The sequence below is a fragment of the Monopterus albus genome, unplaced genomic scaffold, assembly GCF_001952655.1.
Source record: "Monopterus albus unplaced genomic scaffold, M_albus_1.0 scaffold4.1, whole genome shotgun sequence".
NCBI classification, from domain to species: Eukaryota; Metazoa; Chordata; class Actinopteri; order Synbranchiformes; family Synbranchidae; genus Monopterus; species Monopterus albus.
In genome coordinates this window covers 156,202-179,537 of record NW_018127884.1, presented here as the reverse complement: position 1 = coordinate 179,537, position 23,336 = coordinate 156,202, and the positions used below count along the sequence as shown (strand labels likewise).

The 23,336-nt window shown below is 40.6% G+C and overlaps 1 protein-coding gene across 5 annotated transcripts in view; it reads left to right on the top strand.

Annotated features, from left to right (window-relative positions):
* nhsb (Nance-Horan syndrome b (congenital cataracts and dental anomalies)) overlaps positions 1–23,001 on the top strand; it is a 62,791-nt gene extending 39,790 nt beyond the window's left edge. The window contains exons 2-13 of one of the 5 annotated variants that reach the window (XM_020606841.1): positions 9,719–9,871; positions 9,964–10,100; positions 10,511–10,558; positions 10,786–10,830; positions 10,944–10,988; positions 11,240–11,302; positions 11,592–11,784; positions 12,058–12,189; positions 14,804–14,956; positions 15,332–18,511; positions 18,715–18,856; positions 18,977–23,001. In XM_020606841.1, coding sequence (XP_020462497.1) covers positions 9,719–9,871; positions 9,964–10,100; positions 10,511–10,558; positions 10,786–10,830; positions 10,944–10,988; positions 11,240–11,302; positions 11,592–11,784; positions 12,058–12,189; positions 14,804–14,956; positions 15,332–18,511; positions 18,715–18,856; positions 18,977–19,610 — 4,925 coding nt within the window. In that variant the 3' untranslated portion in view covers positions 19,611–23,001. Of the gene's footprint in view, positions 1–9,718; positions 9,872–9,963; positions 10,101–10,168; positions 10,559–10,785; positions 10,831–10,943; positions 10,989–11,239; positions 11,303–11,591; positions 11,785–12,057; positions 12,190–14,803; positions 14,957–15,331; positions 18,512–18,714; positions 18,857–18,976 lie in introns of those variants that run through there. The other 4 variants (XM_020606849.1, XM_020606857.1, XM_020606865.1 and 1 more) reach the window with 4 other exon arrangements.
* The last annotated feature ends 335 nt before the right edge of the window (positions 23,002–23,336 follow it).

The following is a 23,336-nucleotide window of genomic DNA, read 5'->3' as shown; positions in this document are numbered from 1 at the left end:
TACATACATGAGACAAGGTAAGTGTTAGGTGGTGTGTAGTGAACTCGCAGCCTAGCTTGGGGTATTTCAGCCTGAGATGGCCATGGTAGAACCCCACCTGTCATCAGGTACAGGATTTTGGTGTTTCCTCAGAAGTGCTTTCCTCTTCCTTACCTTCACCATCTGTTTCTGTCTCTCTCTTTGTCAGGCTCACAGATGTGACACAGGGGCACACTGTAACATACTACTGTAAATATGTGCTTTTAATTTGAAAGAGTGGATTCAAAATAAAGCACATACAAAAAATAATTGTCTTTAAAGACACTCGCACACACAGATGTGCAAATACCTGCGCACACACACATACAATGACCAGGGGATAGAAGACTTCCTCAAGCACCCGCACAGCAGGAGATCACCCCCTCCCTGCATATGTGCTGGTTTCCATGGAGACACGCAGTTAAAAATAACATGGGCGATGGCTTGTCTTGTGCCATTTCACCATCATGGCTGAAGCATTTACAAACACACACACACACAGGCAGAATAATAAGTCTGTTTGACAAACACCCAGAGAACATTATGAAAACACACACACACACACCCCACACACACACAGCCACCCTCATTACTGGCATGATAGTGGCATGCATTCCCACCCTACTGCCACTTGTCTGTAGAGGGGTGATATCAGAAATAAAAACAGACACCTGCAGTTGTGCAGTAAACTTTACTGTTCCATGACAGGATGTAAAGTTCTACTAAAGCTGCATTGATAACATTTGCTGTCTACATCATGATGTAAAGTTAATATGATGAACTTGGTAGCAAACTGTTACATAGTTACTCATCCAGCAGACACATAGCGACATTAACATTCATTTGAAGTCATGTTTCTGGAAAGCTGACAAATGGAAGCCCACTACTGACTTTTCTTTAGCTCAGATTTTTGTCTCCACTCCTGAATGAAATGCATGGCTTCTTAGCTGTTAACTATGTCCAGTAGCTTTAGTCAGTAACTGTGCCTGCTGATAATGTTAAAGACAAAGCTAATGCCTGTTGATCTGTCCCACAGGTACTATATACAGATATGTTTTCAAATGACCAAAAGGAATCACACATTCAGAGTAGTGTCAAAAACAGTCTCACACCAGAAGCCGCCATTTAGAGTCCGAAACCCTGAAAGGGTAGTCACAATAAAACCAGCTAGGCTACAGCATCAGCCTAAACATCACTGAGCAGTCAGGGGATGAGATTCAACAGATATGTGGACTGAAGCGTTTTTAAGCGAGTTAGAATCAGAGAGAACCATAGGATTTGTCTGTCATGTTCCAGCTGCTACCCACAGAAATCCACGTTAAGCAAATTCATTCTGATTTGTCTGCATGTTTCCAACCTAATACACTGCTAAAACAAGATACAAGCATTTCTACTGACCAGTTAGAATAGGACAAAAGTTTTTCCTGTAGTTTACACTATTATTCTGGCCATATTTTCCTCCATGATTACTACCTCTTTATTAACAATGCTGCAATATTAATGAGGACCGGGGAAATAAAGAATCCTCAAGAAGCTTGAGTGAGGAGCAGAGACCCTACAACAACATGAGCTAATAAAACACTGTTCTCCTGCTGCTGCTTTTGTCAGCAACTGTCTCTCTACTGGCACAAATGTATTATGGGATTTTGGCTTGTGCCTCACATTCATGTGCAAAATACACAGGTTTTAAACTCTTCATCTCCAGACAGCTACAAAATACACTCAGCCACATGTCTAATACAACAGTTCTAAAACAAATCCTCCCTTCATGAAGGTGACAATGTTCAAACTGTTGTAGAGGTTCAACTATATGATTCAACTATATGGTCATCCTCGAAGATGTAGTTTAAATGTTCTGTATTATACAGAGATTTAGCCTTACTGATATAGATGGGGTGGACAAAATAATAGAAACCGTACAACCCAAAAGCATATGCACTACAGGCTCTCTGTAGTGCACATGCTGTGCCACTAAGGGGCGGTAGTGTAACACTTTCAGTAGAATTCATATTGGGCAAACAGTGTGTGTGCCAAGCGGAGAAATAATCCCTTGAACATTTAACCTGGTGTTAGATTGCTGACATTTTCTATGGTCTGTCATGCTCACTGTGACATGATGGGTGCTATACATAAGATTTTTGGCTTTGTCATATTCTGACAATCACCTCTGCTAGCCATCACAGACAGGCCTCAAACCCTTATAAAAATGTGCACATGGTCACACACAGTTTTTATAACATGAATGTTATGCAGGTCAGAGGGTCAAAACAAGGGGCTGAGGAGGAGGGAAGCTGAACAACAGGGCAGGTGTCCAGCTGGGGAAAGAGGGAAAGGGATATGATTTTTGTATTTTGTGAGGAAGAAGAATAGCGGCAATCATATGGAGACAAATACTGAGAGATTCAGAAAATACAGATGTTTTATATATATTAATTTACTACGACACTACTTTGGTTGTTTATAACCACCAAACCAAGACAGATCAACATAAATATAAAAGGACAACAGATCATTATAGTTGATTCCTACATAAAAACAAGTCTGTAAAAGTGTGCTTTAAGTGTCTTAAAAGATAATGCTGATTAAGTGATTCAGCCTAAGCTCCTCAGGCAGAACAAGCCATTAGGGCCCTTTCAAAGAAGCTCAGGTTACAATGTAGTTCACATGTGGTTGATCTGGGCTTGAACTTTCACAGACCACTCAATACAACAGCTGACAAATAACCCCTGGAATGACAAGCTGTTAAAGGCCTCCCAGGAGTTTTGTCTAGGAAATCTGTTGTAAATAGCCAAAGGAAGCCACAACAAGCATCTGTACATTTAATATTTATGGCTGTGTTCTCCTGTGATTATGCTACTGCAGTGAAGTGCGTGTGCAGACGTGTGGTGGATTCACGAGTTTGGATATTTTCAGTGCGTCCATATCATGGCTAGCTATGGTGGGAGGCTCCTCAAACAGACTACCAGCTCCACCAGCTCTGCTTTAAAATACATGCATTGCTAGAGCTACTGATTACATGCTCATATACTATGTCTGTTTTCATGTGTTATGCCATTTACCTTGTAATTGCATGGGGATATTGACTTCTCTTAATCAATATAGATGAAGACCAAGTTTTGTTGAGGATACTTTGATTTATTTGCTTTTAAATTTATGGCCCACAGTTTCAGATTTCTGCATTACTGTAGTAACATCTATTAATTATTTGACTATAAAAGTAAAAGTTTTTACACCAGCACAAAGTCAGATGTTCTCTCACTCTCACACACTCTTAGACACCACTCTGACAGTAATAGAAGGATTGAGCATGTGCTACATATTCTCAGCATGTGGTGGATTAATACATTAATACTTTGTGGATGAAACCCCCTCCCACCATATATTACTCAATCATAGAAAGACTACAGTCAGAGACAGGCCATGGCCAGGCAGGAGCCTACCATCAGGCACCAGCAGACAGGGGGTGAATCTTGGGGCCAGACAGACACTGAACAGGGATGTAGCTCTAAGAGAAGCCAAAAGGAAGTGGCCACATACTTTATGGACAAAGGAGAAATATTTCTTTTCAGTGACAGTGTTGGGTCAGCAGAAGGAAGGAAAGAGCAAGGACAGCAAATGGGTGGGGGAATGTTTCTGCAAATGTTTCTAGTCTGGATGTCTGGATGGATGGGAATGTTTATAAAAAGGTCTGCAGGAGTAGATAAATTCATGTTACTGAGAGACAGATGACAAGGACCCGCAGGAGAGAGGAAGGAAGGAGCCACAGAAAAACAAAATCGAGGAGAAGAGACAACTGCTGACCATGAGTTTGACTCATCTCATTCCAGGTTGCATCCCTGTGCAGTCCAAAAGTACAGTCACTGTGATTCCTTAAATCCCGTTATCACCATTTTTGATCCTGGTATCATTGTACTAAACGTATTCCCAATTATCAATAAGATTATAACTCATCACTGTGCATGCACACTACAGAGTTGTGGGCATGAAATTGTTTTAACAACTCGAGAAGTGTCTGTGAGGACAAGTGTTCAACCCAATCCCAAACTTTCAGAAGGCTGAATTGGAAAATTCTGTATGAAATGATGCTCAAGTCATCAAGAAAATCATTGCATGAATAATCAGTGTGTATACATAGTTTATTGGTTATTCATACATGACAGAGAATCCATCCAAAACTGTTAGCAGGTTTTATTTTTATATGTGATGAAAAGAGGCCTCTCTTCAGAACATTATACTAAGCGGACCCAGTGTACTGAATGTTCAACATGTCAAATGTTTAGGTGTGATTGTGGATAGCACTCTAAACCAAATGAGAACAAATTCTGCCAAACTGTACAGTACAGGCACTCAACATATTGTCCCACTTTTTATATTGTACCACAACTTGGTCTCACACAACTAGGACACTTCTACTGCTGGTTCATAGTCTACATAAGCAAGTGCTGAAAACAATGGATTTAAAAAAAAAAAAAAACATTTTTATAATATCAATCAAAAGTATAATGTTATTGGTGACTGTTGTCCAGAGACTGCAAAGGAAAATTAGCTTCATGGCATCTGGTACAATAAAGGTATTGTGCATTATCCACATGAAATAAACAGAAAGAAAGAAATTCACCAATAAGTTTTAATAACCAAATCACCTATAGTGCAATTTGGTTACAAAAATGGCAATAATTTGCTCCTGTACACAACTGCACAAGAATATGTTAAAACTTTTTTAGTGTTCTAACTACAAATTGAATTTACAGTATTTGGGTTTTGAACTGTTAATGACATTTGAAGATGACTGTATTCTGGGAACTGAAGTAGACTACTCTGTGCCAAACCAATTGATCAGTTAATCACGAAAATAATCCATACATTTTGTCAAACATGAAAATAATTGTTCGATGCAAACAGAATACAAGCGATTCACATTATACATGACATTGTCAGAGTGTGAAATAAGAGCATTTTGACAGAGCTAGTTAAGGTGTGTGTGTGTGTGTGTGTTGGGAGGTGATTACACAAAATGTTAAAAGTGTAAGTGAAATGTATAATATTAACTAGAAAAATCTTAATTAGGGAGGCAATGTAAAACCATAGGGCCTGAAAATGACTGTTTTGTTACTGCAAGAGCAAGAACAAAACACTGGCTGGAACTACCTGCTGATATCAGTGTTAAAAATGACTACTACTGATGGTGCATGGTGTGACTGCTCAGCCATGGTAAGTCCACTAACAGTGCCTAGTTTTTCCTCTGCAGAGCTGGGCAGTTATAGTGTTTCTTATATAACAGCCGTCTCCTATGACAAGAATCTGCAGCTACTGCCATAGGGAGTGTGCTGCCTGACCCAGAAACACCCTAATGACTTACTCACATCTGGACCAGAGAGAGAATCATATACTGTGGCTGTACCAGAAAAAGCGCAATATTAAAGCACTGACATGCAGAGAGATTTTACATGACTCTGATTTGTTTTTTCTTTTGTTAATACTACAGAGTGTCCCCTGTTCAAAACAAAGGAGCCGGAGCCATTCACTGGCTTACTATGGTCTGCTCCCAACCTTCATAACAAGATGGACTCTTCTAGCTATGATTTATTATAGTTCTTTTTTTGCATCTATTTTTCTCATTCTTGCCTAAAAGAAGGCAGATCTTAAAAACCATAAAGCATACTTCAGTCAAGCATTCCAACTGTGCTTAAAAAATTTTTTTTATGTACTGTATGGGTAATAAAAATTAGACTCATGAGCCAGATGAGCCCAAAATTGCCATATAATATTAAAGCCATCATTTTAAACCTTTGCATTGATAGGCAGTTAATTAATTGAGAGTAGTAGAAGATGACTTGCAGGAGAAAAGTACTTATAAGTCCTGGTGACTGCCTGATCAGTCAGGCTGCTCCCAGCAGTGACAGCATGTTCTGCCTTGATTAAAATTTATAAGAAGCATATTTATAGTGAATATGATTAGACTATATGTTACCAGTGTTTTCTTTTTACCCTGTGAGTTGCTGCATTACACTATTTTTCATATTGCTGTGCATTTCTCTGTTGCATAGTGTTTGATGCTTTTTTACTGTACTTCCTGGTGCTGTTGGATGCAAGTCCTGATGAAGACACTGCAAGCCGCTGACACTGCACTTGCAGATTTCAGGATGAAGGAAAACACAGTTGGAGAAATACAGTAAAAAAATGAGGGAAGATGGGTAGAAGACAGAAAGAGAGCAAGACAGACTGAGGCCCAATTCCAGTGTCCTCCCTAAGGTCTTGAGCCCTAGATGTCAGGTTTGCCCAGCTACACCTTCCTCTCTTCTTTTTCCTCACACTAGCCTAGCCCTTGCACTGAATACACTATTCAACACACCTGCCCCGCTTCCCTGATTACTCACCAGCTGCACCTCATTAGTCTCCTCCATACTTATACACTGTTCACCAGTCACTCCCCTGCCAGTTCTTTCTCTGTCTTCAGGCCAGTGGTTGTTATGTTGTTTTATCAAGTTTATGCTAAGATTGTCTTTGTTCTCTCTAGTCCTTGTTAGCACCCTAGTCGTTATCTTGCCCTGCCGTTTCTAGTGTCTTCTTCCTCTTCGGCCCTCTCCTCTGGACCCCCCTGGATTTAATCTACACCACCAGCCACCGCTTCCCAGGTCGATGCACAGTCTCCCTTACCCAGTTTATCCCTGCTCTTCTGTCTACAGCCATCATCACCTCCACCTCGACCAGCCCAGGAGTGACCTCTGCGTCCGCAGCCCGGTACATCATCATCCACCATACCACTGACTGTTTTTCTGCTGCTGCTGATTGACACCCAGTCATCTACCTCATTACTCCTCCTGTATATATGTCACTTACCTTCACTGTAAATAAACCTCACTGCTTGCACTGAAGCCAGCCACCTGGGTCTGCTTTTTATCTGCTCGCTCACTCTGTGTTCGAGCGCACCCTAACACTAGACTCTCAAAGACTTTAGTGATGTCACCTGTAAGTGATTGAGTGCATGAGTCTGCTAGCGCTGGAAACTGTATAAATAGGAACTGGATAGCACTTTGTGACTTAGCCTATCACATCACCATAACGCCAAAAACAAAACCATGGTTCACACACACCATTGTGGGTTTAGAGCTTTTTATTTTACAGTTTTTTTAAAATTTCCTCCTGGTCAAGCCACTACAGGGACCGACTGGCTGGTTTCAACGTGATCCAGGCTCTTGCCATACAGAGTGGACATGGGGCAATTGTCAAGTACTTAATCAATTTAATAATGTTTTTGTTGAAACAGCACCATTAAACAAAAAAGAAAAATAGTTGAATGACATGCGTAATGTAGGAAGTTTATGTTTAAGTTAGTTTTTAGCAGATGCTCGTCCAAAGCAACACACAAAAATGAAATATCACCTAACATAATGATTGCTTACCATTTGTCGTCTTTATTTTTCTCATCTCTGTTTTATGGCTTTTTTTTATTTTTTTTACTTTTTTCCACTTCCAGTCCAGTGGGCTAATCCCATGTTTAACATCACAGCGCAATGAACTGTGGGGAAATCCCTCAGGTAAAGTCTGCAGAAATGCCGACTTACAGAAAGTAAACATAAACGGCTCAAAATGAAGGTGAGAGAGAGCCCCCATGCACTTGACAGTTTCACAGTGGGACAGCCCTGAACCCTCATCAACTTAGTGGGAATGTGCCTCAGAGTCTGTGTGTGGACCCTGGGACTGGGGCCGACGGTGCTTTAAACTGAGTGTGCATGTGTACTCAGTCAAAAGAATTAAATGTTTGTCTAAAAATGTTATTACACTTATAATATATACTTTAATAATCTTTATCTGCCTGAATGTAAAGTCCAATATCTTTGGTGTGTTCCTGAGCAGAACTCTAGATCCTGCTCATAACCGTTTATTTACTGGGAATAAGCTGGCTGTGCTTTTTTTTTTACCTTGTAGGGGCTTTGTTTGTTTATTCTCGGCCGAGCATTGCTGCTGTGATCTCACTGATTTAATTGCAAGCATATTTAAGCCTTGATGAGCAATGAAAGGTTGCCTGGCCACTGAAGTACAGTGTGGCTTTCAAGGACACAATTGGATTTTGAATTCTGAGATAAAAGAGGAGAAATAGGATTCATTATAAAAGCTAAAGGGGCTCCGAGAGCAGATAAGAGAGATGGATATTCAGTCCTTTCTGTCTCACCTTCTCTGAAAAATCTGTCATTTTAATTTTTGGAAATGTAACATGTACATCATTCGTGGTAGAAGGAATTTTGAGTTTTCTGACTAGAGGATTTGACAGTAATAAATATGGTGGACCATGAGAAATTTACTGTTGCCTGCTAGTGTATAAAGGGAGAGCAGTAGTTTTAGCTGTGACCTATTGGCATGTCATGGCCTTGTCTCAGGATTATGATACTATTCATATATCAACTTATTATTATTTCCTCTTATTTTATCTATTTTGATTTGCTTTAATGTGAAGCCTCTGCCTGTTGGTAGTAAATTGTAAAACATAGCCTGGATGTCAGCCTATCACAGTTTTCTTTCAAGGCTGTTTTCTCTCTCTAATGCACGCATCTTCTTCAAGCACCTATTTCGTATCACGCAAAATTGGTTAGCGTGTTTCTTGCTGTGTGTGCGAATGTCATTTACAACAACTGCAGTCAATGCATTCATGACATGAGGAATGCTTCGACTTATAAGTTAGAGAGAAACTGAGAACAGTTTGAGGCAGAGAGGCCTGCAGACTTGAGAAACCGGTGATAGTGTCGCACACATCAATCACCAAAATCTAGCACTTGGTCCTGGACTATCAGTTCACTCTTTCTACACAGAACGCATCTCCCCTTTGTTGCGCCTTTGATACTACCTCCCAAAGCAGACCAGAAGCAGAACAAAAATGGCCTGCCATTCCAGCTTGGTGCCTTACACACAGAAAATGAGATGGGATAAAGGCGCACCAATACCACGTCAAAAGGGAGTGTGTAAGGGGCTCCAGACACCTGGGGTCCTGAAAGTCATAGTTTATGTCAGTGATTTGTCTAATTTCATTTTGTTTGGGAATATGCACCACTACAGCACAATATCAGTGAAAGGCCTCAAAGTGGAAAGTACATAATTGCCTCAACTTCACTGCCATTATTTATGTTGCAACCACACACTGTCTTTCTACAGTAAGTATGTGTTGGATCCAATACCCATCAAACTAACCCACAGTTTACCTGGGGGCAGGTAGTTTTCCCAACACATGAGTCCTGCATGATTTCTGAGACAAAAGAAAAAATAAATATTGTCATATGCAATGTTGTGTTCTCTGTACTTGAGTTCCTGAAGGTAACAGACGACATACAAGGTCTAAAGAAATCATTAAGAATAGGGGATGACTTGGCTTCACTGTTCATTTTTGACCAAAGTCTGCTGATTGGTTGCATGATCATGGGGTTGAGGTTGGTGTATGAAATTAAATATATGCTCACCCTTTCACCAATTAAAATGATGAAGATTGGAACAATGGCAAGACTAAATCTGCTTATCACACAGGCAAAAAGTTCTCACCCACTCACACAAAAATAACATCTTAAAATGCACTCCAAGTCAAAGATACATGTACAGTACAGACATACTGTATGTATTCATAAACTTTCTTAATGTGCAGAGTAGCTGTGGTCTTTTTGTGCAAAAGGCATCAGAAACTCCATTTAATATTTTGTCTCTTCTCTCATCTTAGCGGTGTCAAACCTTGATATAGAGAGTAAGCTGTCAGTTCACTATCAGGCTCCATGGCACCAGCAACACAACGTGTTTCATCCTTGCACCCGACCACCATGTCTAGAGGAGCTGCACAGAAATGCTCAGCTCAGTCTCAGAGCCCTGCACCGAGGTGAGGGAGGCTGAACCAGTCTGCACAGTCGGATTAGGTTGTGTACAAAATGCATGGATTGTGAGTTTTCATGTGTGTGTTTGGTTTCACAGACGAACAACAGCACCAGCGGTCCACAAGTCGTGAGAGAAACAGGGTGACCATCTCTATTTCAGTGGCACCCCCTATGCCCACTTTCCCTTCACCACACACCATCCGCCGGCAACAGAGGAGTCGCTTGGCACGAGCGGTAAGGACAACACACTGTGCACAAGTCAAAATACATTTCTCAAAGTCAAGCAATTAGTAGACATTTAACCAGAAATACAGTAGTTTACTTTAAAAGACATTAAGTAATACAGTATCACTGTATCATGCAGTAAATTCTGAGCTTACGTGATGCATGTGACAAATCTGGCCAATATGATGCAGTCACAAAAATGTCAAACATGTAAACACAGCCAACTTTAATCACAGTCACCACTGAGCAACTGGACACTTGCACATTGATGTCTGGGACAGTGAGGAAGACAAAGCCACATCCAGACGAATATCAGAGAAACATGTTTCTCTAATTCAGTTTATATTTTTGTACGGGTTCACACCTCTAATTCTTATTGTGTTACAATAAACTGACATCATTCTGATGTTGCCATGCAGCAAGAGAGAGCAGAGAGAGAACGTGAGTTAGACTATCAACCCAAGAAGGTAAAAACAGAAATGTGTCTGTCTGTTGATGTACGTGCCTGCTGTATATGTTGTCTGCAGTTTCATCTTATATTTTACAACAAAACTACATTGGATTCCAATAAAAACATTTTTTCTTTCACTATGTTGTTGTATTTGTACCTGTAAATCAGTACATAGTGTGTATGTATAGTCTTTTTTTTTTATAATATAAAACATACAATTTTTTTTTCTTTAATCTCCTGAAGGAGAGGGCTGTGAGAGAAACAGACAACAAGACCATACAGAAAAAAGTAAGAAATTCGGTGTGGTTAGAATTTTTTTCCAACAATTTCACTAGTGGAAGACTGTTTACTAGTTTTAAACACACTACAATAACTGTATGCATGTGTTCCTTCTGCCACAGGAGAGGCCAGTGAGAGAAGTAGATATTCAAATCATCCAAAGAAAGGTAAGAAAAATGATCGAAGTATACCAGACTTCTACTGCCAAATATTTTAACTTGATAATGTAGTTATTCAAAAGTATAATGAATTAGGGAATATTTTTTAATGTCAACACATTTAAAAAAAATTTAAGATGTTAGTCTGTGTCATTCACTCATCTTTTGACCTTCTTTTAATTTTTTTAATTTGAAATTATTAAACCTTTTGAATGAGTCATCTCATTTGTACTGTTTTTTGTTATATTTTGCTTTCATAGTTTGAGTGCTTTTACTCACTTCACCCTACTGAAGGTTGCATCTTCATTCCATGGAACAGAAAGGTATAAAGCATTTGCGTTGCTTTAATGATGTTTATCTGCTTATCACATTCCTTTATCAGATGTTCATTTTTTTATTTACTTATTGAAAGTTTCATTCAGCATGGCCTTTGGTAGGTTATGGTTTTGCCATTACATATCTAAAGATGTTAGAGAAATGGCAAAACAGTGGTTATTTCATTTTATACATCACCACCGCAAATAACTTTTTTAGTCTGTCCAGCTAAGTAATGTTTTAAAACTTAGGATTGAATCAGCTCCTACCATTTGTATGACGTCTTATGTCTTCCAGGCTACCTCGACAGGGGAAGGCGAAGGCGGTGAAGTCTTGGGAGGCCACAGAGCCAATGCTTCAGCCCCCAATGCCTCCTCAACCCAGGATCAACAGAAAAACTGGTCCAAGGAAAACCTCCCACCATCAAATGAGAAGACAACTGCTGACTCTCATGCCATCTCCTCCTGCATCATCCCCATCAACGTCACAGGTAAAAGAAAGAAGAAAAACAGAAACATTAAGCGTAATGTTAGGTTTGGTGAGATCAAGTGCAACAGTGCCAACATTTGACCATACAATAACTGTTCCCAAATCAGGATTCAAACCCAGACTGCCTGCATAAAAGACAGGAATCCTAAATCAGTAGACCATATGGGAAGATAATAAAATTACTAGAAATAAACCAAGATGTGAGAATTACACTTGGGAAGTATTGCTAACCTCTAGCATGCTAAAGGCTATGGCTTCCATGTTGTTATTACAGGAGTTGGGTTTGACAGGGAAGCAAGTGTTCGTTGCTCTCTGGTCCATTCTCAGTCGGTTCTTCAGAGGAGAAGAAAGCTGAGGAGGAGGAAGACTATTACAGGAATACCCAAAAGAGTTCATCAGGACATGGGTATGTTATAGAGCAAATCTTTTGGAAAATGGTTATTGTACTGCAAGGGTCTTACAGTTTTCCTCAATAGCTTTGTCTCCTTTCTTAAAACGTCACTGGCCTTTTCAAAGCTTAACATGCACAGCACAACACTAGTTAATTAGCAAGATGATTTTACCTCACCCAAAACCTTTAGTTTAGGTTTTGAAAGTAAATCCTTGTATCAATTAATAATTTAACCCTGTCGAAATAAAATGCTCCTTTTTCCACGTTGTCAAAACATTTTGCTATTTTGTTAGTGGGACAACGGAGCACATACACTTGAAGTTATATGTGCAAACTGTCATGGTTTTTGTGGAAGCAAACCCAATTGCAGACAGAAAGAGAGCTGAACTATGATTTATAATAAACCAGAATGATGGTACAGAGCAGGAAGACACTACAGCCTAGGTCTGTAGGCCTCAAAACAGATCAAAGCAGGACTAACATTTGACTAAACACCGGTAAAGTAAAGGAACACAAAAGACTAAGGCAGGGCTCAACGTTCCCATGTAAGAACACAGCACAGAAAAACAAGAAAAAAAACTAGAAAGTAAAACTAATACTGACAAATTAAATGCAAGGGCATAAACTCCAAGACCATGAATTACAGAAAAGCACTTACTGTAAAAACTGTTACTGGAAGTTAATACAAACAGACAAGAGAAAAAGGCAGAAGATAGAGAGAGCACTTAGATAGATATAAGAGCACAGCACATCAGCCAGAACCCAAGGGAAAAAGAGTCCTAAATTGGTGTCCACAAGCAAAATGAGGAAAAAACATAAACTCACAGAGCATGAATGCTGCACTTGTACACAGGTGAATCATGAGACAGTTCTTCATAGGCCAGTCTCTGACAGAGAACTGGCAATGACAAGGTGAGGTGAGCGTAAAGGTCTAGGGAAACGATGAGAAACACATGTAAGTAATTAAGGTCAATCATTGGCTAAAGCTGGGGAAGATGAGTGTAGGATGGGACAGAGGAAATAAAAGTCCAAAACAGGAAGTTTTTGCCTGAGATTGTGACAAAAAAACTTTACTTTCTCAAAATATGTAAATTCAACACAGTACAACTGAGGTATACTGTAAAGCAAAGGGAAATAAAATAACTAACAAATGGGTATGTATAGCAACAGAGCATCGTGCCAGTCCTATCTGTCTGGTCTCAGATTTTCATCCACCTCATACATGATACCCTCCCTAGCAATACAACAGGAGAACAATCACCTGGTGCGCTGTATCTATCCCCTGCTTGCTTCTGCTGTGATGCTGTCACATGCAGCATTCATGACATCAAACAGTGGTCTGCTGGTCTACAAGCAAATACTTTACACCTTCAGGTAAAAAAAAATCCTCAAATGGATTCAGCAACGTGATGTATCACAGTTGGCACTTACTCAACATCCTTGGCTGATATGAGACACTCCCCATAAGTGAAGTTCAACTTTCACATTAAAACCAATTTGTCAGTTTACAGTAGCATCATTTATAGTTTATTTGGTTACTTTTGAAAGTATTCACACCCCTTCACGTTTTGTACATTTTACTGTGTTGTTGAGGGCTTGACATTTTTTTACTGTTGCATGAACTAATGTGCATGTGGCAGTGTGAACAGTGAAATGGAATATAAGACTGTTTAACTGAGAGTCAACTAATCTATTTTCAAAAGGACATAAACAGTTGATAATTGTTCAAATTGTAGACAGCTACAATTACTACTTAATCATTTGCTGAAATGTGTTAAACAACTCCTATTTGTAAGAAAAGAGTGAGATATGCAAAAGAAACTAAATGGGGTATTGGTTTGAAAACTTTAATTGGGTCATTGGGAAATTGAGGCTGGGGAGAAAAACTAGGAATTTGTAGCTTTGACATTAGCTGTTGGCTTTGCTAACATTTTACTATTTGAACTGCTATGATCAGAGATGACGTGTCCTCGTAACACAACAATGAGTTGATGACGGGAAGCTAAATGAGCAGCACAATCATATACTAGACAATGCATTAAATCTGTTACCCAAATTGTAATACAGCAGCTAGTTTGGGGCGTCTGTGGCTCAGGAGGTAGAGCGGATCATCTCCTAACTGGAAAATTAGCAGTTCGATTCCCATCCTGTCTGGTCCACATGTCAAAGTGTCCTTGAGCAAGACACTGAACCCCTAGTTGCTCATGGTGATGACACTGGTGCATGAATGTGGGAGTACAAATGGTTGAATGGCCAAATAGTGTGAAAGTGCTTTAAGTGTGCTGCAATGCACAGAAAAGTGCTGTATAAGTTATTATTATTATTACTTAGGGGCCACCTCCTGGATCAACTCTGAGATATGTATCTATAGGTATGCATGCATGCTGTTTTACAAGCAATGGGCAGTTGTCAAGTATATTTCAGATTCTTTTACATTTGTTTACACATCCAAATAATATAGCTTTAATAAAATGGGTCAGCTGTGTATTTATTTACAGTCTGATGCGTAAAACATTACCATTATCTGTAGGACTAATGGCCAAAGCAACAAAAACAAGATTAGGTAATAAAAAACAGGTTTATACATGATATTTCTGACACTCAACATGCTTTGTCTCTTTGCATTCAGACTCAGATGAATCACCCGTAGCAAGAGAGCGCACAGTGATCATCCATGCCAACTCGCACCAACTCTCTCTCTGTCAGGAAGATCTCTCAATAAGTGGGCGCCTCCATCACACTCGTGACTCTGGCTGCCAGACGGATGATTTCCTTATAGCATGTATGTTTCTGACCATCTAAATATAAATTTGGTCCTTTATTGTAGTTCCATTTAGTCTTTACTAAAGACTAAATTACTGTGATCAGGAGTTTGCTTAATTTATCTGTTCTATCAATGACATTACAAAATGTTTGACTTTGCAGTTACTGGTTTAATTTTTTCTAGATAATGTCTGGATATGCCTTTTCACAGACAGCTGCAATTGCTAAGTTTGAACAGAACTATCATCTGAAGGCTGACAATATTATCAAACCATAATAGGTTCATCCTCAAATGAGATACACCAAATAAATTATATGTAACATATGGTTGACATCGACATGAATTAAAAATGTCTCCCTCTAGTCCCCTCTCTCTTCTGCCTTTCTCCTTCAGGTACAGCTGCTCCTTCTAGAAGACGCATCAGAGCTCAACGTAGCCATCAGGGAATTCCTGCCTCTCTGTCCCATTCAACGGGCAACATTTCTTCCCTCGGTGACCAGTCAGACCCCACCTACACCAATGCTGCAGCCCACGGCGGACGCTTGCGTTCTCGTAGCCTCCCACGAGAGGGTGGATGTCTGATGGACAGTGACGAGGATGATGATGATAATTATGATGATGATGACGAAGATGAGGAGTTGTCACCTTATGAAACAGAGGACTTTATTCCATCTGGCCCTAGTCCAAGAATGAAGATGATGATGATGAAGGATGAAGAAGAGAGCACAGATGATCAGGCAGCTCCTGAGCCACTGCAACTTGGAAGCCTAAAAAGGCTACAGCGATCCGGGGAAAGAGACAGAGGGGGTGGAGGAGGGAGCCCAGAGCATAGCTGGATGGAGAGGGGCCGTTCTCGTTTGCCCCGCAAGGCTGACATGGGTAGCTGTGAGATCTCATCAAGTTCAGATACTTTCAGTAGCCCTATTCACTCTGTGTCTACAACAGGTGTCCTAGGCACCCATGTGGACCACAAGGAGGATCACCAATCGTCAAGTGGGAACTGGAGTGGTTCCAGCTCCACTTGCCCTTCTCAGACATCTGAAACCATCCCCCCACCCTCTTCTCCACCACTGACAGGCTCATCCCACTGCGACTCAGAACTGTCACTCAACACTGTGCCTAATGCCACTGATGAGGGATTCTCCCTGGATCCTTCATACCTCTCTGACCTCAGACCCCAGGGCCAGGGCCACAGGTCAAGCTCATTTACATCCTCAGCCACAGACCAACTGGATGACGCAGGGGTCAGTACAGCCAGTGAGGGGGAGTGGACATACCCTCCAGACCAAGACCAGACTGATCCAGACCAAGACCCTGACCAGACCCAAAACCTGAGCCAAAGCCATGGTTTAGCCCAAGATTTCAGATCCACACAAGGGTCAGAAGACCAAACCTGTTTCAGTGACAAGACCAGCAACACTGATAAAGAGTCTGGCTCTCATTACCAATCTGGTACAGGGGGTTTCTACTCCTCTTCTGTGAATTTTGGGGAGTGTAATCAGAATTACAGAGGATACACGTATAACTATGCAGACCCAGGACCTGACTGTAGTCAATCCAACACTGTGCCGCCACCACTATCCCATGCAGTTTACCCTCAGCCCTTAGCTGATATCAGAGCAGGCACTATGACCGTGGGAAAGACCTGTCGTCCGCTGAGGAAACCAAAAGTCAAACCTCCACCACCCAAACGGACCTCCTCTCTGAAGGAGACCAGTACTAGTGTTGATGTTGGAACAGACACACAGGCAGATCAGGATCAACCAAAGACAGTTAGAGAACAAGAGCTTACCTTGTCTTCCACAGATATGAAGCTGGAACTTGAGCTAGAGCTTGGAGGTGCACCAGAACCATTACAGACATCTTGTCTAGTGGCAGAGCCTTTGGGAACTTGGGGAATGGGACTGGGTGAAACCATGGACATAGTAGAGCCTGTGTCTTTCAGCTCTGCAGATACACACTCATTTAAGGATGAAGGTGCTGTGCAATCTGACTATGCAGACTTGTGGCTTCACAACAATGAACTGAAGTCCAGTAATGGTGAGTACACATCTATGTCCAACTCAAGCACAGCCACGGGCACTACTGTCATGGAAGGCATCAAGTCACCAGACAGCTCTTCCTCCTCTACAGAAACCCAAACCCAGGCCCATACCCAGGCTTCAGAGGCCAGGCCAACTAGTCCATCTCTCCAACCTGGAGATTTTAAACTTGGTTCACCTGAGAAGTTGGCTGGCCTGGCCTCACCATCAAGTGGCTATTCTAGTCAATCAGAGACTCCAACATCAACTTTGCCCTCATCTTCAGCAGCATTCTTCCCAGGACCCCTGTCTCCCTCAACTGGCAAGAGAAAGCCCAAAGTGCCCGAGAGGAAATCTTCTCTCTCTTCCTTGCAGCACATCCCCAGAGATGGAGCTTCCATTTCCTCTGGCTATAAGAGAGACCCAGACTTCCCACCTCCACCTTCTCAACTTGATCTTGCTGTTCATCATGGTGGCTATGTAAGATATACACTATCCCACAGGACACACCACATACACACACTTCATCATAGCAAACACAGAGGTGCAAATGTCTTAGCCACTGGAACAAAGTTGTTGGCCCCTGAGGCATCAACTACCAACCCACCAACAAGTTCAAACTCTGCCTCATCAATTCCCAGCTCTGGTCTATTGGCGATAACTCCATCTGCTGTCCATTCAGCGCATGTCCATTCTGTTAGCCATTCTACAGATGGTCCTACCAGTGCAGACCAGGAAACAGCGAGTGGACCAGAGACAGCTACAAGACCCAAATGTCCTCCAAATAGTTCTACTCTGGCTCCACCACCTATTAGCACTAGGCCACTCCCTCCTCGCAGACCACCTCCCAGGCCCCCAGCTCATGACCACAACTCCTCCCCTGAACACTCACAGCCACCTCCCCCTGGGCGCCACCCTGATGGGCCTCCATCCTATGAAAGTCTGTTACTCAGACAGGACCGGTATGGTCCTGGAACCTTCTGGGCTATGACAGCCTTCAGAACACGAATGGATCCATCATCAGACCTCTCTGATGACAGCTCACCCTTGCATCGGCCTGTGCCACGTGCTCCCCACCCTTCGCCTGTTGATCTACACACACATATCCACTCACACACAGAGTTCAGAGGGTTCACGCACTCAGCTCATGGACACACCGAGTTTAGGGTTTTGGGGGAGCGCTCATTCTCCCAGGATGATGATGATGATGAAGATGAGGAGGAGGAAGAGGAAGAGCAGGAGAAAGAGCCACCAAGGACTGCATGTTCCAGAGGAGGCATGCGATCGGACCACCCTCCACCCCCAGCGTATGAGTTTGTTGGAGGATGCCACTCAGACTCAGGGCCATGGGCTAGTCCAGTTAAAGTGCCTGGTACCACAATAGAGACATCGCATCCTTACCTAATCAGCGATGCAAGGAAAAGGGGACTGGGAGAGCAGGAAGAAGAGGAGGAAATGACATCAGGTGCTACCAGAAGTGCCCATCAGCAGCAGACACATGAGAGCAAAGACGACTCCACCACTCCTGACACAGAGGATTACTTCAGTAAAGGTAAATTCAACACGTAGAAGTAGTACTCTTTTAGAAAGATTAGAAAAAAACAACACAGTAACATGCCGCAACTTAATTACATTAAAAATTTTGCTGATTAATCGTGTAGTAATTTTTAATTATAAACAGAAAGCAAAGTTTAAAGGATAGTTGTTTCACTTATTGTGTACTAAATGATCAGACAACCAGATGACATGTGATAGGGACATTATGTCCTGCAGATTCAACGCCCAGTGATAATTCACTCTCCCCTTTGACGGATGACACTAAAGTGGATGATGACATTATTATCACGTCACCCAACAAGACCCGTACAACTGAGGACCTGTTTGCCATGATACACAGGTGCTGTTAAATTTTGTACTGTTATGTAATTTGTTTGGTTCTCTTTTTACAGTGGTACATGTACAGTATGATTCTGCTACTTCAAAGATTTTTTTTTATTTTTTAAATGTATGTTTTCAGATCCAAAAGAAAGGTCCTGGGTCGTAAAGATTCAGGAGACTTAAACATGAAGTCTCGTCTGTGCCCAACAGCACCAGTTACTCCTGGTAATGCATCCACTGTCATTATTCCTCCAGCCCCTCCTCTCAACATCCCAGCCACCTTAGCCACTGCTGCTGGGTCACAGCGAGCTCCTGTGCCAATCTACCGCAGTGCAAAGAAATCCACCACATCCAACGAGGAGTTCAAACTCCTATTGCTGAAGAAAGGTAGCAGGTCTGATTCTAGCTATCGCATGTCAGCTATAGAGATTCTGAAGAGCCCTATCACCCCTAAAACCCCAGGGGAACCCCTTCAGGAAGGGCCCATTAGACAAGCTGAGGAGCCACCCTCTACAGTCCAAGAGTTCCCCATTGCTGGCCCGGACCCAATCCAGATACCAGGCCTTTTTCCCAGGGCCAACTCTGAAAGTTTCACCCCAAAAACCTTGCCTATGTCAGCTGCATCTCGACAGGGACGTTCTCGGATTCCTCCTGTAGCCAACAGCAGTCGCTACAGTACACGCAGCCGCCTCTACACGGCCCCCATGCAAGCCATTTCCGAAGGGGAGACAGAGAATTCAGATGGAAGCCCCCATGATGACAGGTCCTCCTAAAAACACCCGATGAGAGATGCCCTCTATTCTTAGCTGTGCCCTACATTTGAAATAGTCCCTTCTACTTTTCTAATCTTGGACAGGTGTGTCATCAAAGTCAAGAGTGTAATTCTTGTGACACACAAAATGGGACTGTTGCTAAATGCACCCAGTTTTGGCTCTACTATTGGATTTAAGTGTGTCAGACAGAGTGCTGTGAAACTGAATCATAAAGAGATGATTATGAAAACTCTGCAAATATTCCTAAATACTGTATTATCAAAAAAAAAAAAAAGAAAGAGCGAGTTCCCTCCTAGTTAAAATAACAAGACCTATTTTGATTGAACTGTCTTTTTAAAAACTTTTTTTTTAATAAAAGTGGTCCCAAATGTTTGGTAAATCATTATAAAATAGTGGAAATGGACAACATGTGTGTGCATGAACAAGCACATGCAACATCCACTGGAATTTTTACTTCTTGTGTTTTGAATGGTGTGTGTCTGATTTGCTGAGGAACTGCTTTCTTATTAAAAAAACATTTCTTATGAAATTTAATATTCTTTGAACTTATGATGCCCAAAGCATCAGCCAGATTTCTCAGTCTATACACAATATTCCTGCCAACAAACAAGGGTTGTTTCATTGTAGAATTTACTAACATCTCAACACAGCACCAACGTATCTGTTATATTTCCATATGCTGACCTGTTATAGAGAATATATCACAAAGAGCCAATCATATATTTCTTCACATAAATTATATCCAAAAAGATAACATGATGCATGTATTTTTGTAAACTTGCGCCTCAGAACATGATGATAAAGTTTCAACATGTTGCATGACTCTATATGGAAACATCCCCTGGATCCTGGTTTATGTCAACATTTTTGTGGTTCCCTTGTATTATAAGAATAATTCTTATAATCTTATTATCCTTCACTGTGAATGGTTTTAGTGACATTTGTACCACATTGCCCGTGAGCTGAGTGTCTAACAAGAAGGAGCAAGGGCTTGTGCCTAGATCCATTTGTCAATGATTGTGGCTAATTTTGGACAATCGCACAGTGGCCTTTCTCTACTAGAGGTGGTTGTAAGCAGAGTATTTATTTATAAAGTAATTCTCTGCACATATAGTACTTGGACCTGCACCATGTTCCACTAGAATTCCATCACATATGTACTTATGTAAACCCAACCTTGAAATCTAGTATGTTTAGACTGATTAAAGCTCTTCCAGCTGCAGTCTTGCTGTGCTGACTCAAAGCAATTTTAGAAATAAAACTGAGCGCAGACGGTGAAAATGCTTTAGAAGGTCCTCAATCAGTTTGACTAGAGGTTAATTTGGAAAGATTTCCAAGAACCAACCTCACTTTCGCACTTCATGATTCTTTGAGAAAAATTCTCGAAAAGAATATTCTATCTTATAATGAAATTGCATATGTATATTTGTACTGAATATAAAAAGTCATAACTATATTAAACAACAACCAGAAGATTTATAGGGAACCAACCTGAGTGTAGCAAAGAAGTCAGGTCTCACCGACAACATTACATATGAATTTTAATAATGTACACTGTTCTCCTCTTTTTGTTGCCTCTCCTTCATTTGCACTGACCCAGTAGCATTAGACAGGTGAAAGCTCAACCCAGTGGCTGGTGTATGCCATTTTGTATTACCCTGCCAACTTTATATCACAAAATCTGAAAGAGAGGAGACAAAAGGACCAAAGGACTACATAGCACCAATGTTTAAAAGTCGGCAATGCGCCCATTATATTGCTGCAGCCTTTTCTCTCTAACACTGGGGATAGAGTATTCTGTAAAAAAAAACAAAAAACATTTTCATCCTTCTGAAAAATGTTACGCATGCAGAGTGACCAGTGCGTTACAGAAGCAACCTATCATCTGTGGAAACTTTGAACTCTCACCTGCCTGCCACAGCAAACACAACATATATACTTCTTCTTACATTCAGAGACTGTACTTCAAAAGAAACCATTCACTGTATTCTGTGAATACCTCAACAAGCATATTACTGTTTTATTGTAAATGATAGATAGATAGATAGATAGATAGATAGATAGATAGATAGATAGAAAGAATAAACCACAAACGTTTGAAACTCAGTGAACCTGAATTGCAGAACTGACACTGTGTAAGATGGAGAGAGTAAAAAGCTGTGAACTAATTATTACAGAATTTTACATTCATCAAACTCATACTGCTAAAGCGCACTTGTTCCTATTCATTGTTTTGTTGTGTTTTCTATTGCATGCAATAAGTAAAGAAAAAAAGAAGAAAAGAAAAGGACACCACCATATTGTTGTTTTTTATCTGAGGGATGTCTCCATACCACAAGAAAAGAATTTGTATTTTTCATTAAAATGTCAAGTTCAGTAATGTGTTCTATAGATGTACAAACTGTCTGGATAATTCTGTTCTATATAGTCGTGATCACAAACAGGGGTTTATCTTGTACTGTATATCAACTCACTGGACAATCATACATATAAGAGACTGTAAAGAAAATGACGGGTGGGAGAATCTGAACATTTTTGGTGCTGGTCCTATTCTCGCTGGAGCTGTTGAAGTTTGGAAGTGGGAGGAATATTTTCCAGGAGAATCTGTGCTTCAGTTGAGCGTGCATATCTGCACAAGCCGCTTTGGATAAAATGTACAAATAAAATATATATATAGAAATGGGAAACACTGCATTTTTAGATCCAAAACCTAGTTTGATCTGATCAGAAAATCATTGTTTCAACATCTGACCCATAACAGATTTTTGATTTCCACAAATCAGCTTTACTAAGTAATTAAAATAAATCTGTGGTATTGACATAGCATTATATGAAAGATGCAGTGTGACTGCAAAATGCCATTTAAAAGTTTAAAAACAAGAATATTCAAAGTATTTGATAATTTGTTTAGTGTAATTTTCAGTACTGTACCTGGAATTCATGCTATCGATGTATTTAAAGACTGTTTAAAGCAGCGGATAGATGACTGACTGACACAATTTGACTAGAAAGACAAATTGTGAGGTTGTCATGCAGACCTATGTTTAGCACTCACCCAGTCCTCTCAAACCTCAGTCCTCAACAGCTTGGGAACACAACAAAACAAGAATCTATAACCTTCATAGATTATTTTTCCCAACCTGTTCTCCAGTGTCTGCATGCAATTTTCCCTAAAGGGAACCATTTTATATATTTTTTTTCAAAGGTGTACAGTATGGAATAACACTAAACAGACTTTAAATATGTGACACCTTATCAAATATTAAAACACAGATGTTAAAGACAAATTGTAACTATTTAAAAGAAGCTCCATGTTTAAAACTAGCTAGGACTTAACATATTTGAATCACTTTTGTATTTTTGTATAAACCTGTAAATATGTTTTTAAAGAAAAAAATCTTGCAAATTCTTTCTTTTGTAAAATCAATAAAAAATTAAAAATACATTTTTCTTTTCAACGTTTACACAATTATTTCCAGGTCTTTGTATATTTTGGAGCTGTGCAACACATTCAGCCTTGTACTTATTCTTTGGTGGGGGGTTACAACATTGTGAAAATTCCATTATTCTATATCTAATTCTTTTTACCAGCTCATCAGGCTCCTTAATAACTGTGCATAGTAAAAAAAAAAAAAAAAAGCCAATAAATGTGACTGCATTGAAATTAAAGGCCTTTTGTGTGACACTTCATTTCATCCCCATCAGAGACAAATGCACTGAGGGGAT